We start from the raw sequence: 17367 nt of genomic DNA on the forward strand, positions 1-17367 counted from the left end.
AATAAAATTAATTCATTATGATCCATACTCCTAGATAATGTAATAACCTTAATTCCATTTGTCAAAATAGACATGGTATTGACAGTGACACATAACTTTTTCTTACGTGTACCAGAACATTTTTCTTTTTTTTTTAGTGTTTGGTTTGACTGGTTTCGACTATCATTTTTGTTATCTAAAGTTTTCATAATTTGTAATATTTTGTAAAGTTTCATAATAGAATAAACACCGATTTTTTTCGGTTTTATAATGTCCGAAATTTATTTTGCTATAATAAAATGTCGGATTGGTACTGGAAAGTCATAGCTTTGAAGGCGGCATTCATTTTAACATGTTTTTCTTCTTATATTCGGTCGGATGATAATATCAAGAGGATACCCTTCTGTAATCCACATAATGTAGAAAACGGTGTTCCAGTTATTACCGAGTGAGTTTTAATACCTAAAATAACAGTACATTTAATATTCCAATTTTGCCGCTCTAAGTATTACGATTTAGAATTATGTAAACAAAGTTAATATAGTCATCAAATTATCTTATCTTCATATAAAATGTATTAATTGTATCCTGAAGTACATTTAAATTTAGAGATTCAAGTAATTATTAATATTACTCTTAAAAAAAATAATTAATGTTCTAGTTAAACTTGTCCTGACATGTTCTTATGTATTTCAATGGAAGCTTCTAGATTCCAGATAGACTATCATGTTTATGATAGTCTCAGTTTCTTAGTTTTACCAGTGCACTGCAGACTGCACAGAACATTTTGAATACTTAGGCAGTGTTAAAATAATGAAAGAGTATGTAATGAAGTTAAACATAAGTTTATAGTTATACATGTCTGAAAGTTAAAAAATATAAATAATATGTTTAATATAGTTATAATATGGCAAGTATATTATATTTTTTTATATAAGTATGTATATGAAAATATATTATAGTCTAAGTATTATCAAAGTTTCTGCTGCTACACAATTTTAAAAAGATATGTTTGATATTTATTTCATTTTAGTTTTAAATATAATAGAGATATTCAAATTTAAATTCCCATACCTATGATTATTTCCTATAAATAGTAGTAGAATTGAGTGAATACTAATTTCAGCTCCTAGGGACCCAAGTCTCAACTCCTAAGTTATAGATTTCATTATTGTTTATTTACACAAACATTGTGCAGTCAATGTTCAGTTCCTTGCTATACAACAGGGGTTCCCAAACTTATTTTGTCTACTGTCCACTTTGAGAATACATTATTTTTTACCACCCCTATTTTTTCACCTACTTAAAATCCACTGTTACTTCAAATTAAATTAGTCAATTATTGACATGATTTTTATTTTATGTATTCAATAAAACAGGACATATATAGGACAACCGAATTTGAACAGTCTCAACTAATATAGTTGATGTTCACAAGTTGTAGTTGAGAGTCGTGAGCTCATGCAGTCAGTGTTTAAGAGGCCTCCTATCTAAATGAAATTACAAATCACAATAAAATTAATGAAATACTTTTTTTTAATAAAGCAGGTCCCATAAAAATATCTGGCTAATATTTTTGTTTATTTCCCATTATAATTATTTGAATTCTGATGGATGTTCATAACTTGTAAGGCCAAATAGCCGGTTTTCTAGTTCAAGGACAATGTTATAAAAAAAACCTAATGATATGAAACATATAATGCATTAAGTGTTTATTTTGAATGCATGCTTATTCTGCTTTTGTCTATGGTGGAAATGAACATGAACAGAACATGTTAATTATCAATCAGTAAGTTAATGATTTTGACTCCAATGATACCAGTTGATTTTTAAAGAAAGAATTTGTGAGGTGCCAAATTTTCAGCTGTAAATAAAATAAGTTTTTTTACAGTTTATGCATTTAAGTTGAGTTTGTAGTTAACATAAAGTTGAATTTTCATTATATTTGATGATTTGATTGGTGATAAATGTTATTGAAATATGGGGTGGTTTCTGATGGGCTATGTAAAATTGCAGTCTCATTGCATTTATGGACTACCTGTTCTTAAATTGGTTACCATGCCTATACATATTAGTATTATTAACAGATTTTGTAAAACGTATTGTTAATAGTGAGACTTGTGAGAACTGAGATATAAGGGAAGTACTCGCAGAATGCATTAACCTAACATTGTAAATTTAACCCTTTATATTGTGCAGCATGGTGAAGATTTCCAAGCACTTACTGCTTGGAAACCTTCACCCAATAGTTTATAACTTTTTACCCAATAGTTTAAAGACAATACTTAATGGAAAGCTTATTAAGGGCAGCTTTATTTATAGTGCATATATTTATTTAGTGCACAACAAAATAACTATTATAAAATTATAAAAAAAAGAAATTTAATAAATAAGTTTGAAGTTTCTATTATGCATTTAAGTTATAAATTCATTTATAATCTTTTACTTTTAAAAATTCCTTAAGTTTGAAGATGATAAGAGCACCAACTGGTCATGAAGAGACCATTTGACCCTATATATACATAAATTACAGTGTTACAGTGTTATTGCATAAATAATACAGGATTAAGACAAAATGTACTAACTAGATCACTTTATATATACTATCATACACTACATATATACATACATAGCAATCACACTAATATACTATACATGTGGCAGTTTATGAAGGTTTTTAGATGTTAGTTATTTAATCATATGTCTACAATGCAATTTGAAATTGATAAGGAATACCATAATAAGAAACAAGCAATCTTGTCCAGATTATATTGAGTTAGAACTTTATGCATTATATTATATGTGTTGAAGACATTATACCATAAACCATATTTGTAAAATTGTATTGGATTATATAAATTAGATCACATTTACATGTAATAATAGAATAAGTAATCATTGATATAAAATGAAACATTACTAATTAATGAAAGACTTCTATAAATATTAAATATATTAAGTATATTTACTTATAGAAGAATTTTATTGTTTGGTATTTATTATGATTATTTTATTAATGTAATTTACCACAATCTATAAAACATTAGGGTTTATTGAATTGTCTGTGGGGATGTTGACTCAACATGATATGTCACTTTGACAATGACATTTTATTTACAACTATGGGAATGTAAGATTTTCCATTAAGGATAAACAGAACCAAAAAAAAAAAAAGGGAATGTAAGAAATTGAAAAGTCATCTTTACAGTTTTTTATGTTAATTGGCACATCCCACTAATATATAAATCCTTAATGATTATATATTAGTGGGATGTGCCAATATTGTTATTCATTATTATTAGTTCCAGTAATATAAGGTAAATGCATTTATTCTTTACATATCTTGCATGGATTCCTTGTTAAATATTTCAAGTGCTGCAATTGTTACACTATATATATTATGAATCAAGTTAGGAAATATTAGAATTCTTATTATGGATTAATCTTTTTATTGTAAAAGTACATTGCTATGTATTTTGCTAATTTTTATATTAACCCCATTAAAATGTAATATTTATACGATATATAGAGAGATAGACATTTTATGAGAAATAATCTCTAAAACCACAACATTGATTTGAGATTTTTTTTTATTTTACGGTCTTAAATTTATATTACTCCAGAGTGGCATAGAATTTTATTGTTTTATTTGTTAGTTTGGATGTCTAGGGTAACCACTAGTACTAAAGATTCAATTTGGAAAACATGTTAGTGTCATATGGTCCATTTATTGAAGAAAGCTCTAAATAACACTGTGATCAATAGGAGCACAACAGTAATGATAATGTTGCGAAAACGGTAAAAGAGTAGATGTGACATAGCTGATGTTGCATGGGTCAGTTAGTTAAGTAATAAAGTTATATTGTCCCAAGCTGAACTTCTGTTACATACATAATATACATAGAAAACACCCAGACTGATACACAACAATCAAAACAATCTTATGCATGACTCTTGAATGGCCTGTGAATGGATTCGAATCTATGACTATCAGAAGGTAAGCAGAATGCGAAGCTACTAGACAGGAGAGGTTGTCTACAAAACTTAGCATTATTAATATGTAATATAACATACCATTGTTATATAATTGAAACCTCTACTTAAATACACATGTTTGTTCATAGCTTGGTAATCGTGAGCACATTAGATGGAAGATTGACAGCTTTCTCAACAAATGATGGCACTAAAGCATGGGATTTACAGACTCAACCGCTATTGTCATCCAATCTCCATCATGTTGAGGTGAGCTCCCTCTAAGAATTTTTTCATCTCCATGTACCTCTCTATGTTTATTTTCAACTTATAATTGCTATAATCATCAACAATGTAAAAAAGAGTAACAAATGAACCTTATTAGTTGTTGTTTAATTATTGAAATGTTGAAGTTAGTAGTTGTTATATTATTGAAATGTTGAATGAATGGAATGGAATGGAAGCAAGGTGGACCGACGATCTGGTCAAGATCGCTGGAAGGCATTGGATGCGAGCAGCGCAGGACCGATCGTCGTGGACATCTTTGGGGGAGGCCTTTGTTCAGTAGTGGACGTCTTCCGGGCTGAGATGATGATTAAAATGTGATCTATTTTGTTATCCTTTTATGGGTCAAATTTATCTTTTGTCTTTATTGATTCACTATTATTTGGATATTCATATTATACTTATAATTTCAAAACTGACAGAACTTGTAAGCTTAAAAATATTGTGAAGTTGATAGATTTTTAGTATTGGAAAATTAAATTACAATATTTATTTAATGAATTTTATTATTCGTTTTTATATACTACATAGGTTTAAAAATTAAATTCCTTACGCCAATATTTATTGTATTATAAATTAATAATTAAATACTATTTGGTATCTCTTGCAATAAGTATTATTATTTTTTTCATACATAATAATTATATTTATTTACAATTATTATGTATGAAAAAAATAATAAGATACTTTATTGAGGTTGGTTAAGGCAATCTTTATTAAATTAGATATGATGTAAGCTTCAATTGTTTCGAATTTAGTTAACATCTGGTGGCAAATGGGTGCGACTGGTTCCGTCACTTCGTGGAGGACTGTACAGCCTGAGTGGAGAAACTATAGAGCCACTCCCATTTGATGCTGAACAACTGTTGTCATCTTCTTTCAAGTATTCCGATGATCTTGTCATAGCGGGTAAGTATTGTACAAAGATCGAAAATATTATATCTGTTTACAAGAAAAAAAAATGTTTAGCAATTTATATGTGTGACTGACTCTCGGTGATGGAATAAACTGATCAAACAAACTAGAACCATAGAAAACCAAACAAACCAGAGTTAAGTGTTGTATTTAGCACTACGTTGACTTTTTATGCCTCAGACTACCCCATAGGGGGGGAAAGGGAATGTTAGTAATGTAGATTAATAACCCCATTGTTAGCAAAGTACCATGTCAGATTGACCTCCACGCAGTTCCCACTGGAAACCATCATGTTAAATTCCTGGTGAATTTGCCACAATGGACTAACTGATCTAACCTCATACTTTTCTTATTATCCTCCACTGGTGCCCCGCTAGCGTATACAGTTAGCGCAGGCGAGTGCACCAGTTCATTATCATCCCTTAAAAAAAGACATATACTAGACTAGTTTATTGTGTTTTAGTAATCTTATTCTGAAAACGTAATATTATTTTTTATATAAAAAAAGGTTTTATTCCAATCCAATCTGTCCTCAACTCATTTCCAGTGCAGATAAAAATAGCAGCAAGTAGCAGATTTCTATGATAGTCGTACTATTCGTATAGTGCTATATGAATTAGATTAAGATATGACGCAATTGAATTGGAGTAAAATTGGGTTTTTCTTAGACTGAACACTGTATTATTGTAGAAATGTTTGTTGTGATGTCGAAGTGAGTCATTACAAGTATTTGTCGTTATCAGGCTCGTTATCGACATTATATTGTTTGATACTCTTCTGGTTTGTTTCTTTTATATGAATAGCTAATAAGCTATCGATTTTTTATTAGAAATAATAGCTGCCGTGTCATTTGTATACAAAATATGTATACAAATGTACGTACACAACGTTTATAATAAACTATACCATACGATGGTTGAAATATGATAGTGAAATTAAAGGATAAGCGACGTCGCATTTTTTTCCGGTATGACAGTTTTCTTTTTAATAGGTGATAATGGAATGCCCCGTCAGCGTAAACGGTTAGCGCAGAGGGGTGCACCATTAGGGATACACCATTCCATTATCATTCATAAAAAAAATGTTATTTCTTTAGGAGCACGTGAGACATTATGGCTAGGCGTGGACGCGAGTACAGGCGGCGTAGTTTACGAGTGCGGGTCTAGCGGTTGCAACAGTGAACAACAAAGGGCTGGCGCCGGCATTGATGTGCTGGTTCTACGGCGACATTCCAGCACCCTGCGTGCTCTTGACCCCCGGAACGGACATGAGAAGTAAGTTATAATTTTTACCGTTTGTTCGAGTTATTCTTAGGGACCATCTTTTAATAACATTATGCTCGAAAGGGGAGTTCGGTAATAATCACGAAAGATGATAAGGGTGAAACAGGGTGTAATAAGATAGCACGTGTATTTTTGTTCGTCAGACGCGCGATCTCTAAACTTCTGTATTTTTCATTAGCATATGATTTACAAAACTTACATAGATAATCAACACCTAAATTTAAAAACAAAAGTCAATATTGTTAAAATATTTTAAAAGTCGCTAAGAGTTGGACATTTTTATTTTTTTTATATTAAATATTTACTAGCCAAAAGATGCGTCCAACGTACCGTAATAATAAGATATAACTGTTATCTATGCCTGCATTGTGAGTAACAGTAGAGTCGCATAAAACTAGTGAAATTCATTATTACTGTTTGGTACAGATGGAACTTCAGTGTCGCGGAACACCAGCTAGCACTGAGCCGGCGGGAATGCATGGGACCCAGCGGACCCGCGTCGCCGGTGACGGTGGGGGTCGCGTTACCTGAAGGGGTGGTGGCTATCCGTCGGCCTGGCGATGCCGACGTACTCTGGAGACAAAAGGTACAGACGACTACACAGCTTGCTTCTTTTAATTTACTTAATGATATATGTAGGTAGATTCTTTATGCACTAAATACAAACACATAGTATTCATTAGGTACAGAAAAGATACATTTACAAAGGAAAGACATAGTGGCTTTATGTGTCGCAAGGGTGAAAGCAAAACAAAGTTTTAGTACAAATTGAAATTATCATTATCTCTACGGTGGTTTTTTAAAGAAGATATAATATCAGATGACCAAGTCGCTTGGTAAATAAAAGAAGTCCCAAACTATAACGATTAAACGAACATTATTGCGCCTAAAACTAGTGTCGATTAGAAATAAAAACATGGTAATAAGTTATGACTTTTACATTGTTAGAGATAAGATATATTTCCTCTTCCTTATTGAAGTATTGAAAATCAGAATTACGTAATTCTTTTACTATTCAAATTGAATACAATCGACTTTGTTACGAATAATATGGTATCAACATGGGTACCTCAGTCTCACCTATTAGAATCTCCACACAGCTTGCTATAAAGCTTATTTTTCTGTGATGATATAGTAAAAATATAGAACAAAAGGAATAACATCATAGTCCTTCCGACTAGCAACATTGCGTGCGTCCCATGATAAAGTGATGTGGTAGTGCTATATTTTTTTTACGGATGATATGGAAAGCTGCTCTCGTCCTTCGCTAACGGTTTACGCTAGAGAGGTACCAGATATAGATTGAACACGAAGTCAGGTCCGTAAGCCCATCGTGACAAATTCGCCAGGAATTTATCATGACGGTGACCAGGGAGAACCGCGTGACAGTCGACATGAGATAATGTAGTGCTACCCATGAGATTGTCCACATTACTAACAAACCTCTTACCCCACATAGTGCTATTCGCGACTGTTATCGCTTACCATCAGGTGGGGCGTCAGCTTGTAAGCCACTCCAATTACATTACGAACTATTGTAATATAAGTCCTATGTGTCTGCAGTTGGAGGCGCCGGTAGCTAGTGTGTGGCGGCTTCAGGGTGGCTCGCTACAGAGCGTGGACGTCGTGTGGGAGGCCGCTCGAGCACTCGCCAGCCCTGGCGTTACAACATCCCCGTCCTTGTACATCGGCCTGCACAATGATCAGGTTTGTTTTTTTTATAATAATATTATTTATTTTAATTCGGATTACATCCATATTTTTTTTTTATTATTATATATTTTATTTCCTTCTGTTCTTCATAGATCTTCGTATTCATTTTTTTTTAATAAACATCTTATAAATATAATAATATAAGAGATATGTGCTAGGAAAACCTGTCTTACAGTATTCCACTCCATACTCGGCTCACAGGTTATTAGACCGTTCTGAACTTAGACTAGAATTAGAGAAATTTAGACTAGGCAACAAACTAGTAGTAACTAGTATGTTTTATTATTACAAATAATTTAATAGCTTTTCTACAAAAAGATGTTTCATGTGCTAACAGTATAGAACTGCAAGACATTATGCTTAATTTCTAATTCTTGACATGGACTGTTACTAACATATACATCTGTATTCAACAGTTGTACGTCCAAGAAAGTTTAACATACACTCAAAAATTAGAGACTGCAGTATCAAGCCGACCTCTACCATGGAAAATGCTTCACTCCCGACCTCTCATAAATGGTGATGAAAAAGGGTTGTCCATACAAGAACCTGACCCTAACAGCTTATCTCTTATGACGTTATATGGCAATACTAGGCAGATGGGTAAGAAAGTGTTTTTTTTTAATAGCTAATAACTCATAGAAATATTATAACAAGTGTTGTTGGAACGTTGTGTATAGGTGGATCGACAGTTTTTTTATGTATTTATAATAAACAAATTTACTGCCCATTTGGCGGTACTCACTAATCGTCGTCGATATACATAAACGATGTACGTTATCATGTAGCGCCTCGTATGAGATGTTATACTTACGTATCCTGTAATTTCACTTCAATATCTCGCTCTTCAGTCGAAGCACCGGTTACAAACCTTACTTTGCGGTTACCTAAAATAGCTGCGATAGAGGTACCCAGAGACAATTTTTTCAAAGTTTATCTCTGGTAATATATTTAATTATATTACCTCAGTTAGTGTCAATGTTTTAAGGGTACTAGACACTGATATAAATACTTAGATATTTTCTTTGTAATACATAAAAAACACCCTAACCGATACAAACAATCATAATCATGAATACGAAATGTTTTTTACCATGCGAAGAACCGAACCCGGGATCATCGAAAGTTAGGTTATGTGATAAACTTCGAGTCCACGATATCCGTTAACAACTTTTAAAATATCAGAGTCTATTACTAAATTGTGCTATTTCTTTGCAGGCAGTCACGGTTTCTTTCTTTACCTCCAAGAGACTTGCGACCAGGCAGTCCAAGTGTCTGAGGACACCAATATTCCTGATATAATATTACCGAACAGCAGTGATGAAGAGTTTGACCATCACATCCATGTTCACGTCTCTTCACTATGGTATTGGTGGAAAGAAGTCCTAGTAATAGTCGCCAGTTCAGTACTACTTTTCAATTTGATTGTTTGGCCCAAATTATTCCCGTCGAAAGACAGACCGTCCACCACTTTGCCAGTAGTGGAGCCGCCGCCCCCGTACCAGCCACCCGTTGTGACAAATACGCCCGAGTTTTCAAGTAGATACGAGACAGACTTTACGCCTTTGAGATGCCTCGGTAGGGGGGGCTTTGGAGTGGTGTTCGAAGCGAGGAACAATATTGACCATAGAGATTATGCTATCAAGAGGATTACGTTGCCAAGGAAGTGAGTATTTTTTATTTATCTTTACATGGTGTAAAATTGTTATTAAAAGTCGTTATCACTGTCTGTTCGCTTATATCTTTCAAATTAAGTAATGGAATTTATTGCAGGTTTCAGCAATAAATAGAGTGATTCATGAGGAAGGTTTATATGTATAATATGTATTATAGTATACAATAAGCTGAGAAATTCAAAGATTTGTAATGCATCCGTGGGAAGCTGGAACGGGTTCTTAATTAAATAAAAATAAATCTCGAGCAATGATAATGCAGTAATAGTAAATCTCTGTACGCAGGACCTGTAGAACCACCTCCTACTAACCCCTACCTATAGAATGAATCCTGATCACACATCAAACATCACTTTATATATGTAATACATGTACATTAATATGTAATATTATTCAATGTAAAACCACCGTTACAATCATCAGAGTGACACTACTATTTTTAAAAGAAATTTATTGATTTTTTAGTCACATTTATATTAGTGTACCGCCAACAATCTTACACCGCACTACTCATGGTTGACTGGTAGATAACGCCATATGGTATTAAGTCCGATATATGTACACTTTGCATTACAGTTAAATAAATAAATAATAACTAACACAGTGTTTAACTCCTTTTGTATAATTTATTGATGAATAAACCTGAAATACATTGTAAATATTTGCGTTTGCTATGCAAGGGAGGAGAAACGTCAACGCGTTTACCGCGAGGTGCGAGCGTTGGCCAAGTTGGAGCACGAGCACATCGTAAGGTACTTCAACTCCTGGATCGAGGTGCCTCCGCCGCAGTGGCAGCGTGAACGTGACCGGCAGTGGTTCAGGTCAGTGTAAAACCTGCCGTTGATGTGTTATGTATATTTATGATATATCATAGACCGAGACTATCAAATATTATAATATTTGATGGTCTCGGTGCTAGAGCAGTTTAGCACATTGGTTTACTTCTGATGGTAGCAGATTCGATTCTTCATACAATGCACTTACTATTACTTTTGCCTTTCTATTGTGATTCTTCCTAATTATATATACATATATATATATAGGTTTGTCTTTGTTTTGCGACATATGCAGATGAATATTATTTTAATAAATGAAAATCTTGTTTTTTTTATTAATATATTCACGATCATAATTGTTTAATACAGTGAAATGGACGACGGTTCCCTCCCCCCCCCCCCCCCCCCCCCCCCCCCCCCCCCCCCCCCCCCCCCCCCCCCCCCCCCCGTCTCCCTGTCCCCTATATTACATGACGCCTTAGTTCTCAGATATAGCAACGTAATGGAATCAATTTAAAGACATTTTTGCATTTGTGGTAGTGTTACGGTCAGCAGATAAATATATACAGACATATTTTATATACATGTATATATTTGTTATTTTTATATTGTTGTTTTACATGTTAAACATAATTTTTAATTCTTATTTTATTCAACTACAATAACTACAATAACTTAGCAATAAAATGATCAAAAGGAAACTATGAATTCTTCCTACGTTGCTACTTTGCTTTAGATACATTGGTCAGTCAACTTGTTTGTCTTTCCAGGTACATTAGAAAATCTAGGGAAGAATCTAAAACCTTACTGTTGTAAATAGTCATACATTGCTATGTTAAACCGTAAGTTTAGGTTGTCAGGAATGCTAATGATCTTTCCATATCTGTTGTACTTAGTGATGATATATTGAAACGTTTCCATAAGTGAAATCTTTTGTAGTCGAATAGTACTTGTGAATCTATGTCATATTTAAAGCACAAAGCAACATGCAAATAATCTAATTGATTAGTTTGTTGGTGGTGGATAATAAAAAAAAGACTGATTTAAAAAAAATCCAAATCATCAATAATATAGCTGTATGTAGCGCATATAGCGTCACGGGTCACGACTAGTAATTATTAATTTTTATTAATAATTTAGGTCAAGTAGTTGCAGTGACTCATTCTCGATAGTGTTCGACGAGAATCTATCAAAGAAAGCGGAATTAACGATCTCTTCCGAAATACCAAAGAAACATTCATTGCACAGCAGTGACCCGAACGCGTCATTCAGGAAACAGTCTAGCGCTGATAACGGATGTTCAATAGATAAGAGATTGGAGCGAGTGAAGGGCTGTGAACAGATCTCTCAAAGTTCTCCAACTGAAAGTTCACCTACTCCTACAAAGAAAAAGGTTAGTACATCGTTATATACTGTCATAGACATAGTATGTGACATCTATGGTACCTAAGCATAGAGTATAAGTGTACTATTACGTTACGTATTATTTATGAATTTTTAAACATATGCGTATAGAAATACATTTCTGATATTATCGGTGCAGTGCTAGACAGTGAAAATTTTACTAAGTAACTAAATAAGTTTTCATATTTAATTTTTAAAATCTACATAGAAATGCGACACGTAATTATTTAGAAAATATAAGAATAAAAGCCATACACAGTCACACTAGGATAAAGTGGGAAGACCAAGATGAACGCATAAGTAACCCAGGATTAGTTTTATTTAAGAAATCGTAATGGAATATCTACCCGCTTATCGAGGCGCCAGTTGAGGATGGTAATATAAGGTTAGTTATCTCTGATCAGGTTAGTTAGCTCATCGTAACTAAGGAATCGAATTCTAGGAGTAATCTGACATGTTACATGCTAGCAATAGGTTTATTAGTTCATATTACTATCAATCCCATTCACCAAAGTTTAGTTGCCTCCTTACAGAAAATCAGTCGGTCTTTTATGTTATCTGTGCTAATACTTAGATAATTTTCGTACGACCTATCGAAGTCACTCAAAACTCAAAGCAGTAAATCTAGAACTAGCCGTATTAAATTTTGAACTGTGTTTATTTCCCACAGAAGGGGCATAAGCGTCACTGGTCGCTGGACATGTGCGTGGGGGGCGGTCCCGGCGGGGAGGCGGTGCCCGACACCTACCTCTATATACAGATGCAGCTGTGTCAGCGCGACAGCTTGCATGATTGGCTGCGGAACAACCGCACCGCCGAGACGAGGGGCAACATCGTAAGCTTTTGTTGTCTATTTTTTTTTAACAATTTTTCCTTTGCTTTCATTTCTTTTAATATTTAGTGTTGCCTTAATTAATCATAATAAATAATAAGTAAATATATATCCATATTGATATATGGATTTCTTTTAACCTTTTTCAGTTTTTCGCATTGTTTTAGAAGCATTTTCTTTCATACAAACATTGTTCAGATAATTGAAAACACAACAAAAAAATTGGATTATCTGCACTCGTTCTAAAGTTATGTGCGTACATACATGTCGGCCATAATTTTTTATTCATATAAATTATTTATTTCTCATTGATAGTCTAGTTATTTAAATTCTGATAAGAAATCAATTTAATAATGAAATATTGTTCTTCAGGCAATCTTGTTTCGACAAATAGTGTCAGCTGTTGAGTACGTACATCTAGATGGTCTTATACATCGCGATCTGAAACCTAGCAACATATTCTTTGCCCCCGACGGCAAAGTGAAGATCGGAGACTTCGGTCTGGTGACGGATATGAGCGATAATTCTCAAGACGGGGAGGCTCCTCCCTTTGATGCGCATACCAAGCATACACATCAAGTTGGTGAGTGCAATTATTCTTTAATAAATAAATAATAAATATTAACGTTTTATATTTCTTAATGTAGCATAATAAAATGAAGGAAAATATAAAATAACTTAAACATTAATGTTACAAGCTGACAGAGCCTTTACTTAGCTGTTGACTGGACAATTTACACAGCGCCATCTAGTCTCAAGCTAAACTGAGCTTGACTATTTTCTCTCTCTCTCTCTCTCTCTCCCTTGTATTTAATAGAACAATATATAACTAAGAATAATCAATCCAGTGTAACATGCCAACAAATTCAAATAATTCACATTACAATAGTATGAAATCTGCACTAATTCAGGCAAAATTTGGGTCTGACTATAAATCTATATTAATGATAATATCCCTTATCTCCTGCAAGTGTATTGTTAATTAAATAATATATTGTTATATGTTGTATTAGGTACTCGTCTTTACATGTCGCCGGAACAAGTCCAAGGCCTACCGTATAATTACAAAGTGGATATATACTCGCTGGGCGTGATCCTGTTCGAGTTGCTGCAGCCATTCGGTACCGACTCTGAGAGAGTGCACTGTCTACAGATGTTACGTGAGCACAAATTCATGCCTACCTTCCAACACAAGTACCCTCAGGAGGTAAGGTTGCATCATTTATTTTTAGACTAACTTATTTTACTGTGTTTGATGTATGAACAGGATTCAGTCTATAGGTATGTAGGGGTTCTACAGATCCCGTTACAATGCACATAATTTTACTGCTTAATTTTTTTAATTTTTTAGTTTTTTTTCTTTAATTTAAGAATATTTTACTCAATATAAATTTAGTAGAATTATTATTTATTGTATGAAATTATTTTATCAATACATTACGATTAACATTTCTGTAAATTATGGAAAGTAGTAGGGTAACCTGTTAACATAGAAGTTCCTCGGAGGCCACAAAATATTTCCTACTAATTGACAGCCTCAGTGGTCTAGCGGTTTACCACACCTCTTTACTTCTGATGGTCGCGGGAGCAATTCCTCGCACTGTGCAAGCATTTGTATTCATGTGTATGATTGTTTGTATCGGTGTGGATTTCAATGTCTATTGTGTATGTATTATATAAATGTATCTATGTACATATATCAGTTATCATGCTATGGGCTCAGCTCATGCGTAGTTTGGGACTAGATTACGCTGTGTTTTTTGTCCTGTGTTATTATTATTATTTTCGTACTTTGATCTATCTGTAGCCATGATGCCCACCTCCTAACAGTTACCTTTTGTGACACAGACTTTTGACAGTGACATAAGAAATAAACATATAGATTTTTATTGTTACAGACTGAAGTGTTAAAACTGATGCTAAGTGCAGACCCTTCAAAACGGCCCACTGCTATGGGCGTTCGCGCGAGAGCTCCTCTCCGCGATCACACAGATTCCCGATATCATTTCACACTGCCACCGGGTCCTGCTGTCCTCGCTTGATGATTAAATTGTAACTTTTTGTAAGTTATATTAAAGAGTCTTTCAAAGGCAGTATAAAAGTATAATTCTGCATTGAAGAGATGTAAAAGAAGTATGTATTAATGTAACATCTGAGGTACGGTTCTATTATTCATGCATACATTTTGAAGGGTGTTATCTATAAATTACGTCATGTGATAAAGAAAATGAGGACTAGACGATATGTGACATAGTGTGACAAAGAGTGGGAGGAATCATACATTTCGTGACGTCACATTTCAAATGTACATTTTATTAATTCGGTTAGGCTTCGGTAGTCTGGCTGTTTAGCTTACCGCCTTACGTGCAGTGGTCGCGGGTTTGATCCTCGCACGGTACAAACGATTGTCTTCATGAGTATGATTGTTTGTATCGGCTGGTTGATATGTATTTTATGTATGTATTTACAAAAGAAAATATGTCTTTGTTATTAGTTGTCTAGTACCCATGACAAGCTATGCTTAGTTTAGGACTACATGACGCTGTGTGAATTGTCCTGAGATATTTATTATGTTAAATAGAATTGTGTTATTATTGCGTTAAATGGAAATCTAAATAAAATCGAGCTTCCTATTTGTTTGGTAATTCAATAATTTGTAAAATATTTGACGTCACAGTAGGGATTAGGGGAGTCTGACAAATGTGACCAACAAGGTGATGGTGTCATATCATGAAATTAATGTGACGTAATGTGTGGATGTACCCTTATAAAATTACAAGAGAAACTTAATTTTTGTTGCCTTATCACTGTGTATAGATTTAATGAACTTCTATGTTTTCGTCTTTCGCGACATTTGTTTCGAGTTTTGCAAGTCTTAAGGGTAAGTGCGGTGTACATATTTATATAATATTACTGCAGAATGAACATTAGTTTACTTCTATTGCCATATCGGTAGAAAACGATTTTTCACAAGTTTCTCTTGTATCTTTGACAACTTTCTATTAATTGTAATTATAATTTCAATCATAACCAATTATTTACTTCTTAGTTCAATATTAATTGTTCTTTTAATAAAGTAATCAAAAAGTCAATCATAATTTATCATCGATAATAAATCACTGATTTAAGTGAGTTCCACTACTCACTAGCGTAATTTCGGTTCGCTTAATTTATTGCCAGAAAGTTTGAGGCGATTCGCTGGAACACTGATTAATCAAAAATATTGGCTTTTTGATTATCGATAGATAAGAAAAAACAGAATTAAGTAAATACCCATTAAATTTCGTTTTTGATTTGGAAGTTAGAAGCGAAAATATAGTTCAACACTTATTGTAGTAGGTACTAGCAGTATATACTTTACGTCTTTTAAGTTTATAATCAAGGCAGGTATTCTAAATATAAAATTTAAATCTAAATATAAAATTTAAAAAAGGTTATTCGAAAAGACCAGAGTATATACCATTACATCTTTTTTTTATTCGATAGTCATGCCAGTATTATAGGTCCATGAAATAATTTATAAAGTCCAGTGGTAATATTAACATGATAGGTGTTGAAGTAATAGAATAAGTTGCATACATAGGTACATCCATTCATTGTACATAAATAATGAAAAGGTGTAGATTCTATAATGACTATGGTCGAATAAAAATCACGTTTTTTTTGTCTATGGTCTATTTCGATTACATTGTAATGGTGAAGTTTTAGTGGTATTTGGCAGCTGTGACAAAGATTATTGATTATTTGTGATTCTGCTTTAATGTGTATGATATTATTAAGAATGTATTGATTAGTCACTAGTTGTTAAAAATAGTCCATAACGTTATGGCGAATATTGTAGTATATATATATATATATATATATTATATTTTTTATTATCTATTATTAAATTTATAAAAAAAAACTATTATTAGAATAATTGTAATGTATTCAAGGTATATATATATATTAAATGATAAGGATAGTATAGAATTAGAATATCAGAATTTATAATAATGTTTTTTAATTAATGTTTTCATAATGTTTTTTCTTATTGTTTTTATTCCCTAACTAGAATTTCAAGGAATATAATTGTATCAGCCTGTATTTTTAAAGTATTTTGGTTTATTTTTGTGAAAAGATCGATTACTCATAAAATCTATTATTTTGAATGTGTGACATTGTATTACCATCATTAGCAATACACTTACTGATTATAATTATATATTGACTAATTAATCGAAATTTATATATTTTTTCTATTTAAACTTCGGATTGTTTCGAAGCGTGTATGGTATGTTTCAGTATGACATATTTTGTTTTAAATAAGCAAAGCATACTTATGTTATTTTTTATTTAAATGTATATGTGTCCCTTAATACAATATTGCATAATATCACATAAACCCAAAATTTGTGAAGTTTTAATTTTAAAGTCGAATTAAAAAAATGTATTTTTCTAGTTTATGTATTATGGTATTAAGCGTGCAATATGTTAAGAATATTGATAAGGTTTATTGTTGCACCGATGTATCCATTTCCGAATGAAGGTTTTTG

General features: G+C 32.8%; 1 protein-coding gene across 1 annotated transcript; it reads left to right on the forward strand.

Annotated features, from left to right (window-relative positions):
- The first annotated feature begins 167 nt into the window (after nucleotides 1-167).
- On the forward strand, nucleotides 168-15769 carry LOC131846566 (eukaryotic translation initiation factor 2-alpha kinase). The gene is made up of 16 exons (XM_059195901.1): nucleotides 168-427; nucleotides 4104-4221; nucleotides 4995-5145; nucleotides 6248-6425; nucleotides 6861-7020; nucleotides 7998-8141; nucleotides 8564-8750; nucleotides 9366-9813; nucleotides 10501-10641; nucleotides 10966-10979; nucleotides 11137-11143; nucleotides 11737-11989; nucleotides 12671-12835; nucleotides 13205-13415; nucleotides 13846-14039; nucleotides 14731-15769. The coding sequence occupies exons 1-16, from the start codon at nucleotides 279-281 to the stop codon at nucleotides 14872-14874; spliced, it is 2664 nt and encodes an 887-aa protein (XP_059051884.1). The 5' UTR covers nucleotides 168-278; the 3' UTR covers nucleotides 14875-15769.
- The last annotated feature ends 1598 nt before the right edge of the window (nucleotides 15770-17367 follow it).

Source organism: Achroia grisella, unplaced genomic scaffold (genome assembly GCF_030625045.1).
Source record: "Achroia grisella isolate CSIRO2021 unplaced genomic scaffold, CSIRO_AGI_Agris_v1 utg511, whole genome shotgun sequence".
NCBI lineage: Eukaryota > Metazoa > Arthropoda > Insecta > Lepidoptera > Pyralidae > Achroia > Achroia grisella.